This window comes from Pan paniscus, chromosome 6 (genome assembly GCF_029289425.2).
Source record: "Pan paniscus chromosome 6, NHGRI_mPanPan1-v2.0_pri, whole genome shotgun sequence".
In the NCBI taxonomy this organism is placed as follows: domain Eukaryota; kingdom Metazoa; phylum Chordata; class Mammalia; order Primates; family Hominidae; genus Pan; species Pan paniscus.
This window is the reverse complement of record NC_073255.2, coordinates 176,728,301-176,749,098: the sequence shown is the minus strand read 5'-3', so window position 1 is coordinate 176,749,098 and position 20,798 is coordinate 176,728,301. Positions and strand designations below refer to the sequence as shown.

The following is a 20,798-nucleotide window of genomic DNA, read 5'->3' as shown; positions in this document are numbered from 1 at the left end:
CAGTGCCTAAGACGGTGCGTCCCCACTGTTCTCACCATGGTGGTGGGGCCACTTATTACCAATGCCAGGGCTACAGCATTGCTAATAAGTGGCCCTAGGCGGGTGACAAGAGGAACCCGGTGGCTCCATAAGACAAAGCCTCTGCAGGGGAACACCCTGAGTGCCCTTTCCCAGTGGCAGGGACAGAGCCCCAGAAGCCACCCCAGGTGTCATAGGGTCTGCCCAACTTGCTGGAGTCATCGCAGCGCCCCGGGCTGCAGCCGCACTTACAGAGTAAAACCAGGATAGGTCTGGGGATGCAGAATTCGAAGAAACGCTTGCAGTGTTTCACAAAGGGATCCTCAGGGGCCTGCCAGGAGTCCACCGGGGTGCCAAAGGCGACGCTGGCAACCACATCTGTGGTGTAATTGCAGTAGCACCTATGGGAGATGGGAGCACAGAGATCTGAAAGGACTCTGGCAGGGGCTACCCACAATGGCCCCCTCCAGAGGAGGAGGGCCTGAATTGCTTACACTGGCTTGCCCAGCCCTGCAGATGTGTCTGGAGGAGGAGCTTCTGCAGATCTGGGGGGAGGTGGAGGGAGATGGGCTCCTGGATGGGGCACTCTGAGCAGTGACGTCAGAGGGTGGGAGGAGACACGAAGACCTGGCAGCCAGCTCGTCTAAACAAAGACCTGGGAGGAGAGGAGGGCACGGCCTCTTCCATCTTCGAGCCTCAGGCAGCTGTGGTCAACCAGAACACAGCCAAGTACTATGAAGGACACTTTATAGTTTCCTCCCTGGGAAGGGGGGCACACAGGTGACCCAACGCCTACATGCTGTACCCAAAGCTCTGCACAGCCCAGCTCAGGCCAGAATCTAATGATTGATTGATAGACATCAAATTGTCCTTGATGAATTAACAACCTAATTATCTAGTTTTATTAACTTTGTCTCCCTCTTCCTCTTAATGATTTTACAGTTTTCTTAATAGCAACGAACAAAAAGCAAGGGCTCTTAGCACTCAAATAAACACAAGACAAACTTTAAGGCAGGCTTCATGAACATCTGTATATTATTACAGAAAACATACATTGCGCTTTAGAAACAAACAGAAGGAAAAGTGTCTGGCAGGAGCTCCAGAAAATTTAACCTCTTAGGCTATAGGAAAGCTGCCCCCTCAAAAGGCCATTTTAAACTCAAATGATTCTTTTTGTTATCTTATAGGAGTAGTCAGATTAAGTTCTTTTCCAAAAAGCTAAAAACTGGGTTATTAATATCTTTTTATAATTAAAAGGCCAATTTTTGTTCTCAATGTAGGCACACACTTAACTCCTTTTGTACATGAATTCTATAACCACTAACATCATTAAGGAATACATCACGTTTCCAGATGACTTTTAAAATTCACACTGCTTTTATTGAAAACATTTCTACAATTGATTACACGTTTCCCTGCTAGAGTGAAAACAAGAATGAGACTGCTGAATGTGATTTCATCTGATCCTGAAGGTTGAAGATTTAAGGGTCTTGAGGGTTATTTACTTTGCTTTTATAGCTGATGAGGCCACCTTATCTTTAGCCAACTCATGCATCCTATAATAATCAGAGACAATGTGGATGAAAAGACTGTGTAAACTGGTGCAATACCAGTGTTGGTGATGAGTATGTTATTATTTTATTAGCAATGATAATAATGAGTAAATTTCTGGATGATTCGCCATCCCACTTTATTCTTTATCTGCTGTAAGCCATGATTTGGCATAAAATGACTAAAGCAAAGGTGGCTAAATCTTTTGGCTTGCCTGGGCCACGTTGGAAGCAGGAGAATTGTCTTGGCCACACATAAAATACAGTAACACTAACGATAGCTGATGAGAAAAAAAAACTGCAAAAAAACTCACAATGTTTTAAGAAAGTTTATAAATTTGTGTTGGGCCACATTCAATGCCATCCTGGGCTGCTTGTGGCCAGCGGGCTGTGGGTCAGACAAACTTAGACTAAAGATGTTTTTTTAAAGCAAAAACCTTTTAGTTACAAAATGACGAAAAGCCAGATAATCAGTTATTTAAATTTGGTGTCCACCACTAAGTTATAGCTTCTGGGCTGAGGTGCACCACAATTTTTCTTGAAGTGAAAATGCTTGAACTTTCCCCCCATCCCTGTCCTTAGGCGCAGGCCTGTCCTGCCCATTCCTGGGTCTGTGGAGGTCAGAGGGTGGATCCATCCACAGGTTCAACAGGACGCACGTACCCTGGCTCTGCTCACATCTCTTTCCCATGTTAAGTGGGTTTCTTTTCTTTTTATTAATCAGTCCATCCATGCTTTTATGAGCTTCTAGCATTTCCACAGTTTGCTAGTCCCAAGGTAATTGTCAGCAATTATGGACAGTTACAAGAAGCAGTGATTCAAAAACTCGATTTCTCATCTGTAATGCAGTAGCCTTACCTCTGGATGTCAAATGCGTCCCCAGATTCCGCATAGCGTTTTAAATGAGCCAGGAGAAGGTCGCAGGCTTGGCTGATGAGGGGAACCATCTGATAATGGATAACAAAGGTGTAATTAGGGCACCATGCCGGGAGTACACCTAAATTGGCTGCAGATGAAGAGGTTATATGTAGTGCTTTCTGGGAAAATGAACACTGTTTGGAAGATATTTTTCACACAGCTAAGATTCAAGAAGAAGATCTTAAAATTCACAAATATTCATAAAATACAATAGCTCTAAACGTCTATTTTAGCTTAAGCATTTTTTATCTTTGGAAGCAAAAAAGAAGAACAGATTTACAGTGAATATGGTGAAATAATTATGAAAATGATCATTAAGTGCTTAGACAAAACTGAGAATCAGTACTCAGTTTCATGACATTTGGTTAGCATTAGCGAGTAAATAAAGCCTAATCCATATGCACGATCCCTGGAATTAACCCAAGTCTATGCTTGTGTATTCCGATTGTATTTTAGATCTTTCACTAGAATATTGAATCTTAGTATCCAAAGGAACCTAAGGTCATCCATTTCAACTTCTTATTTAACACAGAAATTATTTATAGAGCATTCCTGATGGATGGTTATTCTTTTGTGCTTAAGCCGCTAAGCTTTCGAATACTGGGAAAACCTTGTCTTCAAGATGCCTCCTATGCCCACATGGGGCAATTGTTGGGTTTCTTTTTTTTAATAGGAAAATACTTTTATGTTAGAAAATTCCTAACTTACACAGAAAGGTAGAGTGGCATAATGGAGATTCACATAGATACCACTCGGCTTCAACAAACGGGTGGGTGGAATTCTTTGTGGAGCCTGCTGGCCATCCATGTGACCTTTTATTCTCTCTTGCATGATTAAAAGGCCAAGCTGAAAATATCGAGCAGAATCATTTTATTCGGTGCCCATTCTAGAATAGCATCACAGCTAAAGCAACGTGCTCTAATACATCATTCTGAGCATTTCTCATGAAAGACATAAAATGTAACCTATGTTTAGATTTGATGATTTTCACACTAGAATATTGAGTTCTCGAGGTCAGAGAGATCTTAGTCTGTTTCTTCATTTTTATAAACCCAGCACCTAGAACAGCGCCTGGCTCATAGTAATTATTTGTTAAGTGAATGAACGAATCATGGAATCGTACTGATTATGTAATACCCACTCTTTCCTCTTAAAGTCTTGAGGCACTGGGAAAAGTTATAAAGTTAATCTGCTTCTCAGAAGGTATGTTGTTGTACTGAGGCAAAATCTGACTTCGTCTAACAATCTTTTGCTGGTTTCATTTCTGTTCTCTTCTTCATGACAGTGCACCCGACACTCAGACAGCAAGTACCTATCTGCTCCCCATCTTCTCCTAGACAACTGTTCCCATCCTTCCTTCCTTCCCTCCTTCCTTCCTTTCTCTTTCTTTCTTTCCTTCCTTCCTTCCTTCCTTCTTTCTTTCCTTTCTTTCCTTCGTCTTTCCTTCTTTTTCTTTCTTTCTTTCTTTCTTTTTTTTTTAGACAGAGTCTTGCTCTGTTGCCCAGGCTGGAGTGCAGTGGTGTGATCTCGGCTCACTGCAACCTCTGCCTCCCAGGTTCAAGTGATTCTCCTGCTTCAGCCTCCCAAGTAGCTGGGATTACAGGTGTGTGCCACCACGCCTGGCTAATTTTTTTTTTTTTTTTTTTTTTTTTTTTTTTTTTTTAGTAGAGACGGGATTCCACCATGTTGATCAGGCTGATCTAGAACTCCTGACCTCGTGATCCACCTGCTTTGGCCTCCCAAAGTGCTGGGATTACAGGCGTGAACTACTGTGCCTGGCTGCCCCCATCCTTTCAATGGGGGACTGAACCATACGGCTTGCATACACCCCTCCTGCCTTATTGCTCTCATCTTTATCAGGGTCACTCCTAAAGGTGGCCTCATAAGTGGAATACAGTATTTCAGGTGTGGATTGGTGTATGGTAAATGAATCACTTCCTGAGATCTGTACCCTACACGTCAATCGCAAAGCCAGGTTTATGTTGACTTTTCTAGAAGACAAACAGTGCAGGCAAATATTGAGGTTCAGGTTAATGAAAACCACGAGGTCTTTTTCCATGGATGATAACCAGGTACAATTGCTATTTCGATTTTTTTAGGGACCATTCATTAGAAAGGCATTAGTTGTCCTGCCGTGTGTTCTGAGCAGAACGATCTCTTATCTTCTCTGGAATATTCAGTTGGTTGGAGACACCTGGTAGAGTGGGACAGCTGGCCGGCTATTGACAGGATGTTGGGAGGACATGAAATTTTATAGGACCCCTCTCCTCTGCAGTTTCCTCTGAGTCAGTCCTACATGCTCTGGGTGTAAGGAAAGAATTGTGTTACTAGGGGCCCAACTCCTCTGCTGAAGGAGTGGGTCCTGTAGATGGAGGGTGAGGGGTTCCTGTAGATGGAGGGTGAGGGGGTCCTGTAGATGGAGGGTGAGGGGGTCCTGTAGATGGAGGGAGAGGGGGTCCTGTAGATGGAGGGCGAGGGGGTCCTGTAGATGGAGGGCGAGGGGGTCCTGTAGATGGAGGGCGAGGGGGTCCTGTAGATGGAGGGTGAGGGGGTCCTGTAGATGGAGGGTGAGGGGGTCCTGTAGATGGAGGGTGAGGGGGTCCTGTAGATGGAGGGTGAGGGGGTCCTGTAGATGGAAGGTGAGGGGGTCCTGTAGATGGAAGGTGAGGGGGTCCTGTAGATGGAGGGTGAGGGGGTCCTGTAGATCAAAGCTGCAATGGCTCCATGAAGGCTGCCACGTGGAGGCGGTAACCAAGGCAGGGACAATGGCCTGGACAGCGCTATGGATGGCTGAACAACAGCTCAAGGAGCAGAATGTTCACAGCATAACACACCCAAGTGGAGAGATAGCAGAGCATCTGAGACTCATGAGTCCCCTGTTGCCAAGGCTCATGGAGGGAGAGCCATCTTGGGAAAATAGATTTGCTGTTCATAAAGCCACAGGGCTTAGAGCACTGGGGTGTTTGAACACTGTGGGGGAGCAAAAGATGTACTCACTCATTAAAATCCCATTACCTGGCCAGGCGTGGTGGCTCATGTCTGTAATCCCAGCACTTTTGGAGGCCAAGGCAGGTGGATCACTTGAAGTCAGGAGTTCAAAACCAGCCTGGCGGGCCAGCAGAGTGAACCCCCTCTCTACTAAAAATATAAAAATTAGCTGGGCGTGGTGGCAGGCACCTGTAATCCCAGCTACTCGGAGGCTGAGGCAGGAGAATCGCTTGAACCTGGGAGGTGGAGGTTGCAGTGAGCCAAGAATGCATCACTGCATTCCAGCCTGGGTGACAGAGAGAGACTCCGTCTCAAAAAAAAAAAAAAAAAAAAAAAAAAAAAAAAAAAAAAAAATCCCATCACCTGCAACACTGGGCTATTCTTTCTTCGTTCTATCTGCAATGTAGTAAGTGTGCCTTCTAAGCCTCCCTTCAGTTCGTCGGTCTGTAGGCAGGCCCTGGTGCAGAGCCTTGTGCCCCTCCACTGGACAGCTATTTTAGGTAGCCGCAGAATCATTCATCATCACTGTTTTTGGATCTTGGGCTATCTGTGCATGAACCTATGTAAATACTCAGCCAGGCACCGCTTTACTGATGAGTCAGCTGGGGAAGACTTTGTCAAATGATTTGCAGAAACAGAAATGTGATTTACCTCATCTACCTATCTGGAAGTCCACTCAAAAAAGAAAAATAAGTATGACTATCCTGATTTATTCTTAGTATCTCTGTGTTGATGCTTCATGACTACTGCATGCTTTTCTAAATTCTCACAAACCATTGATTTAATAATCCATCAGTACAAACCGGTGTGCCAATGGGTCACTTAAAATGGTCTCTAGGCCCCAACTTCCAAGAAGTCTCAGTCTACCCTTAACATTGGAAAAGTCAGTACAGTCTAAGCCACATTTTTATGACTAGCTTTACTGGCTATCTTCCTTCAGTTATCTCAATAAGTTTAGTGGTACACCTGAACCCTAGTTTAATAAAATCCCGTAAACCTAAATACCTTTTAAATTTATTTCAGAGGAATAGTAACATGGTAAAAGAAAATCTGTCTATCTATCTACATATATATACGTACTGTTTGAAAGGAAGTCTTTTTAGATATCTAGCTTGAAGCTTTCTTAACATAACAAAAGAGATGGAACATAAAATGTGATTTACACACAACTCTTCAGAGGCATGCCCTGTGTATAAAGAGGGGGCCACCCATTCTGAATCCAAACATATTCCTGGACAGTGTGAAAGAGAGCCCAGGCCAGCTGCCCACCATCGGGTCTTCTACGTGCCTTTGACTAGAATCCTTTGTTGCTGCCTGACGTGATTGTAATTTTCTGCGATACTCTGCCTGCTGTCTGTCGAACTGAATGGATAATGACATTTTTATTTGGGTTAATGTGATATGAGATGGGGCATGTAATATGAAAAATGTTTTAAAAAGCAATGCAGAGAAAATATTATAAGACAGCAGAGCATAATCTGTATGTTGGCCAATAGCCATCATTTCAGGTTTTCTTCCTTGCATTTTACACAGCAGTTACGGAATATTTACTTTTACATGAGTTGCATACAAACAAAAGCTGTCTTTGATGGGCTTGCATAATCTTTATACAATCCACAAACCCTGCAGTTCTTCTCCTAGATTTTTGAACAAGCAGGCAAACGTGGCATGTGCACACACACACATGCACAGATGAATACACAATGCTATTATCACTCAGATCTTACTAAAAGACTCATTCGGTTGTTACATTTCATCTTCTTCATGGGATAATGAGTAATTTTTATTTTTTGTTTTATTCCAAATTTTTCACAATGCACATGTATTACACTTATAATCAGATAAAATATTAATGTTATTAGGTTTTAAAAAAGTGATTTATTGGGAGTTCTTATAGACTGAATGTTTGGGTCGCCTCAAAATTCATATATTGAAGCCCCAACTCCCAGTGTAGCTGTATTTGGAGATAGGGCTTCTAAGGAAGTAATTAAGGTTAAAGTCACAAGGATGGGGCCCTGATCCAATAGGATTGGTGTCCTTATAAGAAGAGACACCAGAGCACTCATGCTTATTCTCTCTCCCTCTCTCTCTCTCTCATGCACAAAGAACAGGTCTTGTGGGCACAGAGCAAGATGGCGGCTACCCACAAACCAGAAAGAGAGGCCTCCCTGGAAACCAACAACGCTGGCACCCAGCCTCCAAAACTGTGAGAAAATACATGTCTGGGCCTGGCACAGTGGCTCGCTCCTGTAATCTCAGCACTTTGGGAGGCCAAGGCAGGTGGATCACTTGATGTCAGGAGTTCAAGACTAGCCTGGTCAACATGGTGAAACCCCCTCTCTACTAAAAATACAAAAATTAGCCAGGTGTGGTGGCCCGTGCCAGCAATCCCAGCTACTCAGGAGGCTGAGGCCAGAGGATCACTTGAACTTGGGAGGTGGAGGTTGCAGTGAGCCAAGATCACGCCACTGCACTCCAGCCTGGGTGACAGACAGAGCAAGACTCCATCTCAAAAAAAAAAAAAGTCTGTTGTTTAAGCCACACACTCAATGGTATTTGGTTATGACAGCCCAAGCTAAGACCGGGGTTGCAGTGCAGCAGCCAAGCTAGGGGAGAAAGTTTCCCATTTTGTTCCTCTCACCTCTCACTTTGGTTGTCCCTACAGAGGTGATGCCGAGTGTGAGGCTGAGCAGCTCTCTGGTAACCAGTGGTAACCATTCAGGGGAAATCACAATCCCCACCCTGGGAAGCAAATTCCCCAAGGAAGGAAGGTTCTGCATAACCTGGAGATTCTTATGTAATTAAAGTACCCGGTTTTTAAAAATTTTATTTTATTTTAAGTTCTGGGATACATGTGCAGGATATGCAGGTTTGTTACATGGGTAAATATATGCCATGGTGGTTTGCTGCACCTATCAACCCATCACCTAGGTATTAAGCATTAGCTATTTATCCTGATGCTCTTCCTCCCCCCTCCCCCAACAGGCCTCAGTGTGTGTTGTTCTCTTCCTTATGTCCATGTGTTCTCATTGTTCAGCTCCCACTTGTAAGTGAGAACATGTGGTGTTCGGTTTTCTGTTCCTGTGTTAGTTAGCTGAGGGTAATGGCCTCCAGCTCCATCCATGTCCCTGCAAAGGACATAATCTAGTCCCTTTTTATGGCTGCATAGTATTCCATGCCATATATGTACCACATTTTCTTTATCCAGCCTGTCATTGATGGGCACCAGTTTATGGATTTTCTACCAACTGTGTCTGTGAAATTTTGAGTCAAGGTGCAGACAGAGGGCAACAGAGTGAATTCTAAAAGGAGGGAGGGCCTGATGAGTGGGCAAAGAGAGTAATGACCAAGAAGGGCTGAGAGCTTCTGCTCAAAGGTCTTCTTCTCCTCTCCTTTTGGGTGACTCCCAGAATCTCATCACTGAGTTTCCTTCCTTGAGTGTAAGATTCCGACCTTGTTGGAGAATACTTGCCCCAAGCATAGCAAATACTCAAAGGCACTGCAAATTAGTAGGTTTCCTTCCCCTGGCACTTTATAGCTGTGTGATCTTGGGTACATTGCCTAACCTCACTGAGTCTAGTTCCTCGTCTGCAAAAATGAAAATAATACCTCCCTTGAAGAGTCGTGACAAAGATTAGAAACAAAATATGCAAAACACTTGGCAAAGAAGGCAGGGAGTGGTGTAAACATGGTAGTTGTCCTCTGGAGGGATCCATCCTCCCAGGCTGGTTTGGACTACTGGAATCATTCTCTTCTCTTTTCTTGTTCCTCAGGGACAACTCCCCATTGGAGCCATCTGTTCTTGCCTTATCATGTTAACATTGCTTCCTTTCTTTCATCTGTTCTTTCATATTTATCTCCTCAGTCACCTCCTAGTTCAGGTGTTGCTACCTGTCACCTGGAATATGGTTGTCATCTTCCTTCTTGAGAAAAAAGACTATAGCCTAAGCATCTTTGTAGTCTTAGGACTTTGACAGTGCCTGACACCCAGGTGTACTAAAGAAAGTTTTTTGAAAGAGCCTCCTGGCCTCTTTTCTTTTCTTTTGAGACAGGATCTCATTCTGTCACCCAGGCTAGAGTGCAGTGGCATGATTACAGCTCGCTGCATCCTTGCCCTCCTGGGCTCAAACCATCTTCCCATTTCAGCCCCTCAAGTATTAATATCTGGGACTACAGACACACACAACCACAGCTGGCTAATTTTTTTAATGTTTTGTAGAAATGGGGTCTCCCTATGTTGCCCAAGTTGGTCTTGAACTCCTGGGTTCAAACGATCCTCCCACCTTGGCCTCTTGAAATTCTGGGATTACAGGCATGAGCTACCATGCCTGGCCAGATCTTCCAAAAATACTTGTTATTTCAGTAATGCTTTGCTGAAACATTTGTAGATCCCCACTGACTGAAGGACACAGTACAAGATTCTTATCTTCCAAAGTCCATTATGAATTGAATCCTGCTAATAACCATGCGATGAGGCTTAGAAGCAGATCTTCCCCCAGTCAAGCCTTCAGATGAGACCACAGATCAGGCCAGCCATTTGACTACTACTCCAAGACACCTTGATCCCTCTGGCCTCAGCCCTCAGTCCCTCTGGACTCAGCCTTTGCACTCAGCTAAGCCATGCCAGGATTCCTGACCCACAGAAACAATGAGCTAACAAAAGTTTGTTTTAAGCCACTAAGTTTTGGGGTAATTTTGTTACACAGCAATAGATAACTAATACACTCTCAATATTGCTCTTTTGTGGTAACTATTGTATATTGTCATGGATTAATGAAGTTTTTGTTATTTGTTATATCAAGAATGAGCATAGCACACCCCATTCTGTTGATTTTCTATAAATACCTGTGTGATGACTGATTGACCAAATGTTCCTTGAGAGCCTTGACATAGAAGGTACCCAAGAAACATGAACAGATTGAGGCACTGTCTCTTAGCATGAATGCAGTGTGGTTTGCTGAAAACTGGCTCTGAAGCAGAAAGCTGAGACTCATGCTGGTCCTATGTGTTACTTTGGGCCTGGCATTTGAATCTCTCTGAACGTGGGTCCTCACCCCTAAATGAAGGGCTGATCGCAATGAGCTATAATGTCCCTTTCCACTGACATTTGAGGATTCCAAGGAGGTCACAAAGCATCAGGTTGAGACAGTTGCTTGAAGCCATGGAGAGAGCCGCCAAATTCTTAGCTCAGTGCAGGGAAGTGTCAGATCATTGGTCCATGTGCTTTCAGCAACACATCCCATTCCTAAGAAAGCCTTTTGTCATTTCTTTGACACATCAACTTCAGAATACATAGGGACCTAAAGGGCAGAATCTGGTTATTTTTGTGTTCAAATGAGAATTGGAACCCCAGATCTCCTGACTCCTGGCTTGTTGCTTTCCCACAAAAATCAGCCTCCACATTTCCTTTGCTCCTTAGTTTATTCACTTCTAGGTCATTCTGTGCAGATCTTATGTCATAAACTTGAGAAAGAAAAAACCCACCATCTTTAAGCCTTTGGAGTTCCTGAAAGTTTGGACAATGCTGAGTGCTAGGGAAAACATATTTCCTACACACAGAGAGGGAAGGAGAGGGTCTTTTTTGCATAACCCTATCCATCTAAACAGAGATAAGCCCCAAACGTTGATGGTGTGTAGCTTGGGTGACTTGTTGATCCACACACGAAGAAGGACTCAAAAGAGCCACAGTGGACACCGCTGCCTTGATGTCATAACATGGCCCCTGGGAGCCTGCCCCTACTTGGGGCTACTACAAAGAGGAGACTCCTCCAGACAATTCACAGTTCCCCTCATCTGCACCAGAAAGATTTGCCCCATGGGTCTGGGAAATGGCTGGCTTGGGGGCTAAACAGCTGAAATGAAACCCTTTTTCCTAACACAGAGTTCTGAGCAGGTCACTCCCTCACTTTCAAGTATTTAATAGCTCCTCGAGCTCTAGTGAAGTGTGCACCAAACACTCTCTCGGCACAGAACAGTGAACTGTACGTGCCTCAACCTACTTTTTCAGCTTTCTTTCTCACTAATCCCTTACATGTACTCTGTGTTCCAGCCAATTTGTACTCCCCTATTCCCTGAACACACCCTGTACTTTTCTGTCCAGATGCCTTGATTCCTGCAGCTCATTCCACCTGCAATGCACCTTCTCCCTCTGTCAAAACAGCAAAATCTTCAGAGCTCAATTCCGGTGCTACTCGCTGCTTCCTCCCTGCCAAAGTGGCTTCTGATGCTCAAAGCAGGACCCCAGCTCTGTCACCACCTTCCACGATTGGTAATAATGCAGTGATTTATGTACCTTGTTTCTCTTCTACATTATAAACTCCTTAACAACAGGAAGTAATAAATATTTGTTGACCTTTATAAATTGAACATTTCATCTGATTTGGCCCTTGGTGGACCTGGGGGCAATATTTTGGGGCTGATGTCAGAGGAGGGTTTTCTGAATAAGTAAGGGTCAGCTGCTGGGGGTGGGGGAAGGTATTTAAACATATTTCTGGTTTTTTTTTTTAAATGAAAAAATTAATGCCTTAAAGTGCTCTAAACTGGTGACCAACAAATGAAAAATTAATTTCCACTAATGAAACTTATCACTTCCTTCTTCCACTACACCATCGCTAAAAGCCACCCAGATATTAAAAACATCCACGACTCCTTTTTATGCAAAATTTCCTGCTGCTAAGTATCAGCTCTAGCCATCTAGGTGAATAATCAAGTGTCATTTCTAATAAGTCAGTGGCTCCTGTCAAGACTTGTGACCAATTAGAAGTCACCCCAATGAGGAGGTGGCTGCTGGCGTTGCCAAGCAACAGCCAAGCTGTGAGGCACATTTAGATGCTCTTTTAGATTTAACCAGCGGCAAGTCAGAGTGACATTATAATTCTGGCAAAGGAAAGCCAAATTATAACCCAGGCTGGGGTGCCCATGATGAGGAGTGTGTTTTCTTTTAAATGCAAATGCAAAAGGAACATTTAAACCAGAATTTAAACAGTCCATCATGATAGTGATTTTAATTAGCAGATCAGGTGTCGGTGGAACACGACTGTGTCTCAGGATAATGGTCTCTCGCTGCTAGATAAATACCCAGCTATTCCGGAAAATGGGCAACTGGTCAGGCAAGGCCAATGTATTTTGGACTCTGAAGTATTGATGACTACAGCCACACTTGGTTATAATGACGTTCATTTTTATTGTTCAGGAGGATTAAGAAATAAAAGCAAATATTAAAAATAGACTGCTGGAAATGGATGCCTCCTAGAGAAGGCTGCTTGCTCTAATGTTATTGGGAAGCGTGTTCTGCCTTAGAAGCCCCCGTATGTGACCGTCTGGAGAGTTTACAGTGAAAATGTAAAGGCCAAACTAAACTGTGATGATGACTGTAATTCTGAAAAGACTTTTGCACTGAAATGCATTTACTCATAAGCGGGCTATATCCACTTAAATTTTTAAAAATTGTAGTCATTCTCGAGTAACATGTCGTCTCCAAGTCAGGAAATGCCTACAGGGAGTAATAACCACATCTGCCTCTGCCTTTAAGATTCATACATTATTGACTGTGCCTTCTTGACGGGGAACATCTGGATGAAAAGTGAAAAATTAGGCAGAGAGCCGGATCAGTGCTGTGCGAGATACCAGCCTCCCATTTTATCTGACTTTTCTTTAACTGAGTCCCTATGCATAGCAACGTGATTGGTTCATTTACTCTTGAGTGACACATACATCCTTAGGCACTCATCTATGAAGATTCATTGTCTCCCATATCCGCTCAATGGGGTACCATCAGCTCTTAGTTATCTGGGTGAATGAAGAAAGCCCATCATTTATATTGGGCTTTGAGAATGGAGAACATACAAGCTGCCATATTGGATTGGATCCATGGTTAATGAGGTTTGAAGCTTAGTCTCTGCTAGAGGCACTCAAAAACTGGGTTCTTCATGGAAGCTACCTGCAAAGGATAATTGCTCAAGAGACTCATTTCTCTCAGTAGCCAACCAGGAAGTTAACAACCCACGTTCTCTCCTTTTGAAAACCTATTTGAGCCCAGAATAAACAAAGTTAAGCAGGTTTCTTTACTGCAGGCCTTTCTCAAGCCTTTCATATGCTCAGGTACATGGTGAATCTTGAAGAATATAGTTTGTAATATTTCACCAAATTATTTGACTGTGGGGCCTTTTTGGTCCTCCATATTTCAAATCCTTTTCCCTGGTAGTAATTCATAGCTTGAAATTCATCATCATATAAGTACAGTTTAGATGCCTTTCTCCTAAATGTATTCTTTTATTCTTGCTTACACTGAAGGTTACCTGCCACTTTTGTGCTGACTTATGCAATCTTACAAGAGTCTCAGAAAGTTATTCCTATTGATTTAATATCTTTCAAATCAGAACAGCTTAGAGGAATATACAAATATATAGATTCCACTGTGTTCTCTCTCTTTCAGATGAGTTATAAAATTTAAAAATAAAGCTAGTGCTAACCTGGGTCCCCAGGGGATCACATTATTTATACATTTTCCCTCAGAGAAGTACTAATTTAGCCCCAGTTTTATTTCCTGAAATTAAACCTATTTATTCCATCATCCTTAATAAAGTTTTACACAATCCCAGGGTTACTACTCACTAATAGTCTTTGGTAAAGAATCTAGCAAAAGACTGTGAAAATCTAAATCTACAGTTGTGCTTTTTAAAACGTCAATTCTTTGGGGGATGGAGTGAAAACTCTGGCCAGTTAAGCAGACAAAATCTTCCCTAACAACAGCAACAACAACAAAAAGTCAGTTGTTTTTCCAGGAATGCTCAGCCATCCTTTTCTATAAATCCCAATAACTTGTTTGTCTCTGGCTATGATTCCAATAGTCTCTTTTTCCTGACTTGGAGATGCATGAATCACGTTTTCCCTGGTTCTCTGTCGCTCTATATTATCCCTGGTATGACATAGGCCAAAAAAAAAAAACAATTTTAATTTAAATACAAATATGGCTTCATGATATGATGCTCATTTTAAAGCAATTTTCAAGCATTGTTGACTGAGGCAACCTAATATCCACATAAACGAAGACAACGCCATCCAAAGCTTTTGAATATTGACCATACTTAAAGACACAGGTAGAGAGGGACTTAGGCTGCCAAGGTTCTAAAGGAGAAAGCCTCAGAATTCCAAGGGGAAACAAACTTTTATTTCAAGAATAAACTCTGATGTTTGATAACAAAAGTCCAAAGACTACTTACAAATTCAGAAAGGACTAGAGATGCTGGTATTTCAAAGCTATTTCCAGGAAAACTGACTCAGGTACCCACAGCCGAGTATCTGTGGCTCAGAGTCTCTGAGCTGTCTCCTAACACTGTGGCTCATTTCCCTCTTTGTGTCTGTGACTTTTTGTATGTGTATACATATATGTATGTATATTGGTGACTCTCTAAAGGAAAAGCCAGTTTGCTGTATCCTCTTATTTAATTTTTTCATGATAGAATTATTTCCCTTTCATTTTTTTTAGCTTAGTTGCATCATGTATCCTTAGGCAGAATAGGTAGAAAGCTTCTCGGTTCTTTGATTCTTCATACATCCATTCATTAATTGTTCCTGAATGTCTATTATGTACCTAGTGTGTGCAGTTAACAATAAAGAAAATAAGAAAAAAGCAAAAAGACTTTGTCCTCCTGAAGCATCCATTTAGCAGAAGGGGACATACAATAAACAGGTAAACAAAATGGAATGTTAGCTGGTGATAGTTCCACAGAGAAAAATAAAGCAGTGGAGGGTGGGGGTTCGGGGGCCAGGTCCTTCGAGCCTGGAGATGTAGTCGGTCTGAGATGGTCAGAGAGGGGACCAACAGGAACACTCACTGTGCCGGGGCTTTCCACGCTGGCTCTCAGCAGAATCTTTCCAGGGAACTCGTGACATGCGAATTCTCAGTTACCCTTAGAAATTCTGATTCTATAGATCTTGAGGTGGCTGAAATTATGTATTTTTAACAAGGGTCCTAGGTGATTCTCATGCAGCCCTTGGTCCCACAAGGTTTGAGAACCAGTGACTTAGAGAACAAAGGCAGCTGGGAGATTAAAGTTTGAGGAAGCATCCAGAAACCAGGAGGTTTTGGGGAGGAAGATAGGACACTTCTCATTTTGTCCCCTCCACCCATCTTCCACAGCCCAGAAGCAGCCCCCCTGTCATTTCCTGCATCCTGTCTACACCGTGGCTTAGAGCCTCAAACCCCCTGCTCTTCATATGCAAAGGGGAGCTGCTTTTGGAATTAGGAAAACTCTTTCCTCTCCTAATAAAGCTTGCTAACGTACAGTTCAAAATCAAGCAACTACTTCCTTGTTCTGGATGGCACCTACTGTCTTCCTCAGAGGCACCTTCAGGAGCAGTGGGTGCCATTGATTCCGCGGGTGCGGGAAAATTACAGGGAACACGATCTATGGAGCATGAAACAGACATACATTGGTTTCACGTTTCAGAAATATTATCTTTGCTGTGCACTTTTTCGTCCTCGTGTTTCTTTCCATGTGAGCAGCATTTAACACCTCTGGCTGCTCCTTCCTCTTTGAAATGCTTTCCCCTTCCACATTCTGCTGGTTTCCATTTCAGGCTGTTCTTCCTGAGTCTTCTTTATAGGTTTCTCCTCCGCTCCTCCCTTAAATATGGTTCTCCCCAGAACCATATCTAACACATATGCTACACATCTCTGTGTTTTGAAGACCATCTTTCTTCCCCCTCCCACCTGAGCGCCATCTGCACAGCCAACTTCTTCTTGAAGGGTCTCCTTAGGGGCCTTCCAGTAAACTTCAACTCGCCAGGTCTAAAATCCCCAGAGGTGGGGAAAAAGTTAACTTCTCCTGCCTCTGGGATGGAATCCTTTCAAACGCAAACCCAAGAACCTAAATTGAACTGTATGGAGTAGAAAAAAATGCCTTTCAAGGGAATTTCAAGGTTATTGATAGTGTATGGTAAATAATGGGCTCTATGAAATCTCTCTCTACCTCTTGGCTTTTTTTTTTTTTTTTTTTTGAGATGGAGTCTGGAGTCTTACTCTGTCACCAAGGCTAGAGTGCAGTGGTATGATCTTGGCTTACTGCAACCTCTGCCTCCTGGATCCAAGCGATTCTCCTGCCTCAGGCTCCTGAGTAGCTGGGGTTACAGGTGCCTGCCACCACACTGGCTACTTTTTGTATTCTTAGTAGAGACAGGATTTCACCATGTTGATCAAGCTGGTCTTGAACTCCTGACCTCAGGTGATCCACCCGCTTTGGCCTCCCAAAGTGCTGGGATTACAGGCGTGAGCCACCTTGCCTGGCTTCTCTTGGCATCTTAATGCCGTGGACATATTGAGGAACTCTATTTTCTGCAATTAATTCAGGCACTATGCATTTGATTTCTGGACTAGAGGGAGAAGACTGGACTCCAGGAGCACTGGCTTTGCTTGGGAAACGACAATGTGTCACTTTCTGGAGTATCCCCTGTAAGGGGTTAAAGGCATCTAGACCATGATAAAATTCCTTATCAAAGAATCATAGCCCAGGACTGCTAAACCTTATCTTCCTTTCCTTGCTTCCTTTTCTTCTTTCTCTTTTCTTCTTTTCTCAGATACTCTTTACCAATTTCTTTTTCACACATGAGGTTCTTTCTACTTCTATAGTGCCATGAAGCCATTGCTTTTGAATACAGACATATACGCTAGTGATGCCAGCCCTAGGCTCACCTACCTCTCCTCTCTTCCCCTGGTCTTCTCTTGGCTGACTCAACCTTTTAGTGGCTGGATGTGATAAAGGGGCACACTCCAGGCAGCTAGTCTACATGGTTTAGAGCAGTGGTTTCTAGCTTTAAGATACAGGCCCTTCCTTCACATTCTCCTGTGAATCCTCAATAGATAACAGAGATCAATGTGAGCAGGGCTAATTGTTGCAGTGGAAGCAGGTGCCCCTTTCCTCGCATGTCCTTGTGGGGAACTTCTACTGGTGGTGGTTCCCAATACTAGCTTTACATGACAATCACCTGGGGAGCCTGAAAAAAATATCCTCAAACCCAGGCTGCATCCCAAAGCAAACCAAGTGAATGAGAATTTCTAGGTGTGGGACCCAGGCAGCAACAGTTTTCAAAGCCCCCCAAGTGATCCCGGTGGGCCCCACTGGCCAACCACTGCATCTAAGTCACTCTCCATCTCCTGCTGTCTACGCTGTATCAGACCCAGTCTTGGAGGAAGGAACTGAGCACATGTGGGCCGCGGGCCAGCCCCGATGGCATCTGCCACCCCCCTGCAATTGTCCCATTCTGGGTGAAGTATTAGCATAGCAAGCTCATGTGATCAGATGGGGACTCTATTTTTCAAACAGCTTTACCAGTAAGATAAGAGAAAATTTTATTTCCTTTGCCTAAAACCTCTTTCCATACCTCAGCTGGTTCCAAACTTAGGCAGAAAATAGAGAAGTTTTGCTTCTGACCCTCCCCCACCCCCCAGCTTTCCGCCGAGGCCCCATTTGCTACACTTCCCCTTCCTGCATCCTCCAGACAGCCTCTGGCACAGTCCTACGTGGCCTCCGAGCACCACTGGAAAATCACATGGAGGTAGCAAGCAGTCAGGCAGAGAGGTGAAGAGCGCTCCGGAGCTGGATTCTGATTTTGGCTCTGCTGCTTACTAGCTATGAGACTTGGAGCACGCTACTTAATCTCTCTGTGCCTAGTTTCCTCCTCTGTAAAATGGGATGGTAATAATAAGGATGATGGTATTTATCTCACAGGAATGTGGTGAAGAGGCAGTGTGTTAGTCTAAACAGGCAACCCTTTGTACCTGACTCTGAGCTGTGTGAGTGTGAGCTGGTGCTGCATACAGAGACAGGCTCTGTCCCCAAACACCAACAGCAACCCATGGAAATGCAAATAAAATCTCATAAAAATGGGGGGATCACTAGCTTCTGAGTGAGTTTAATTGGATATTATGAGGTGTGGAACCCCCTCCTCTTCTGGGGGACTTCAGAAGATTTATAGGAATTCAATCAGGACCATATGGTGAGCATCTTGAGCTTAAGCTAAAAGTAGCTTTCATTTTTATTGAACTGAAGACAGGCTACTCTGGAACATCCAGACAGGGTGGATGGCAGAAGCCCAGGGCACTCAAGCCAAGCTTTGGAAGCTTCCTTGCTCTAGAGATGCCTGTGTACCTGAGACTGGAACTAAAGAAGCCCCTTAGCCCCTTCACCTCATAAGGGCTCAAGTTCTCTCTCCCTTGTGGTTGCACAATTCAGAACAGCAAACACCAAAGCCAGACCAGCAATTGAGGGGGCTGTCAGGCTTAGATACAAAACACAGCAGTCAGGATCTGTTGTGTGAGAAATTGGTCTGGAGGCTGTACAAACACCCGGTTTTGGGTGCACAGCTGATAGGAAAGAGTGAGTCACTCAGTAGGGAAAGGAGAGTGTCCAGGGCCTTAGAGAGCTGTTAGCATCCTGTGGAGCCTGCCCTTCCCTTGAACTTGGCCTAGAGGTTAACCTGGGTGTCCCTGCCTGACATGATCGCCCACTCCTCCCCAGTCATTCACTGCCATCACCTCCCTATTTAAGACTCGATGGGTAGCTCACCTTTGTTTCATGCTGTTCTCTAGTTTCTTGCTATGTAAAGTGTGGTTCATTGTCCAGTAACAACGAAATTACCTGGCTGGGTGTTATAAATGCAGATTCTTAGGCCACCCTGGCCCTCTTGAATCAGAGCCTGCTTTGTAGCCAGATCCCTAAGTGATCCATTATGCATGACAGTCCAACAGACACTGTTGCAGTTGTCTCCTGGGGCCCCCAAAGCACCTCAAGCTCTGTCTCTGGACACAGGCGAATGCCCTGTGTACTTGTTGACTCACAGTTCATTTCTGGCAAGTGGGGATATGGGAGGCTGGAGAGACGAAAGACACTCAACACAGAGTCCGCTGCTTTCTGCATAACAGAGAGATCTGAAGGTCCCAGTGGGAAAGGCATTTTGATGTGTCACCTGGGCAAGTGATGCAACATGAACTGGCTCTCATCATGCTTTGGAGAGAAGAAACCTGCTCCGTAAGAGAAGAGAGTTTGCGTTTCTCATGTCTTACCTCGTTCAGCTTTTCAGGACTGAAAGCAGACATCAGGGCACCTCTGACCTCTTCCCATCTTTTGTCACGTAAAAACAGAACGCTGTCGGCTACCGACTTGAACTCCAAACCCGACGCCTGTTGGGAAGTAACAAGCAGAGGGTCAGGACTCAGGGAGCCAAAGCCACCTTGGTGGCCATACAGGTCCATGACAAACACCCTGGTTAAAGTCCATCAGTGGCCAACAAGTTAGGAGGTTTCTCTTGCAAGGATACAGAGGAAGACTATAAAGGCTTACGGGCAGTGATAGAAAGAATCATGGCGGGGCCCAGAGGGAGCAGATGGGCAAGCTCTGGTGGCTCAGCTGTACCCTGCTGCGATGTGATCATCATCATAGAGACAACTCAATGGCTTCTGTGTGTTCTGCAGTCCCCCTACTGAGCGGGGGTTCCCTGAAGACAAACAAGGCAGGCTTCCTGGAGATGGCCTAGTCTTTCCTGGGAATTAGTATCATGTCTGAAGTTCACGGCACAGGGTTTTGTGTGACTGGATTGGTTAGGTTGGACCCGAAGTTGACAGAAGACTCACTTGTCTGGACCCTTGTATGGGTGGAGGGAGAGGGAAGGGGGAAAAAGGAAAGGCCTTCAGAAGCGTGTGCCAGGAGAACTGCTTCCAGGAGCATGCCTGCCATAATGTTTCTGTGTTCTATTGGTCATTCATTTTTTTCTCAGTCAGCAAACAGTGGTTGATAGCCTAATATTGTCTTATGGGATGAATTTGGCCCCCCACCCCAAACTTCACATGTTTAAATCCTGACCCCAAGAACCTCGGAATGTGACTGTGCAGTCAGCCTTCTATATCTGGGTGTTCTGCATCTGTGGATTCAACCAATTCTGAATCAAAAATATTCAGAAAAAATTCCACCAAGTTCCAAAAAGCAAAACTTGAATTTGCCCTATCCAGAGAACTACATTGAATCCATGTACATAAAGTGATGTGTAGGCATTGTATGAGGTATTATAAGTAATCCAGAGCTGATTTAAAGCATACAGAAGGATGTACATAGGTTATATGCAAATACTATGCCATTTTATATCAGAAACTTAAGCATCCACAAATTTTGGTGTCCTGAGCAAGGGTGGGTCCCGGAACCTATCCCACGAGCTACTGAGGGATGGCTGTATTTGGAGATAAGGTCTTTGAAGAGGTAATTAAGGCTGAGAGTGGTGGCTCATGCCTATAATCCCAGCATGCTGGGAGGCCGAGGTGGGTGGATCACCTGA

At 44.1% G+C, this 20,798-nt stretch overlaps 1 protein-coding gene across 3 annotated transcripts in view; it reads right to left on the bottom strand.

The window, feature by feature from the left end:
* TBXAS1 (thromboxane A synthase 1) overlaps positions 1-20,798 on the bottom strand; it is a 185,574-nt gene that overhangs the window by 64,758 nt on the left and 100,018 nt on the right. For 2 of the 3 annotated variants that reach the window (XM_034965090.3, XM_008965963.4), the window contains exons 5-7: positions 19,537-19,653; positions 2,427-2,515; positions 271-419 (exon numbers count right to left, since the gene is read on the bottom strand). In XM_034965090.3, coding sequence (XP_034820981.1) covers positions 271-419; positions 2,427-2,515; positions 19,537-19,653 — 355 coding nt within the window. Of the gene's footprint in view, positions 1-270; positions 420-2,426; positions 2,516-3,194; positions 3,333-19,536; positions 19,654-20,798 lie in introns of all 3 variants that reach the window. The other variant, XM_034965091.3, reaches the window with a different exon arrangement.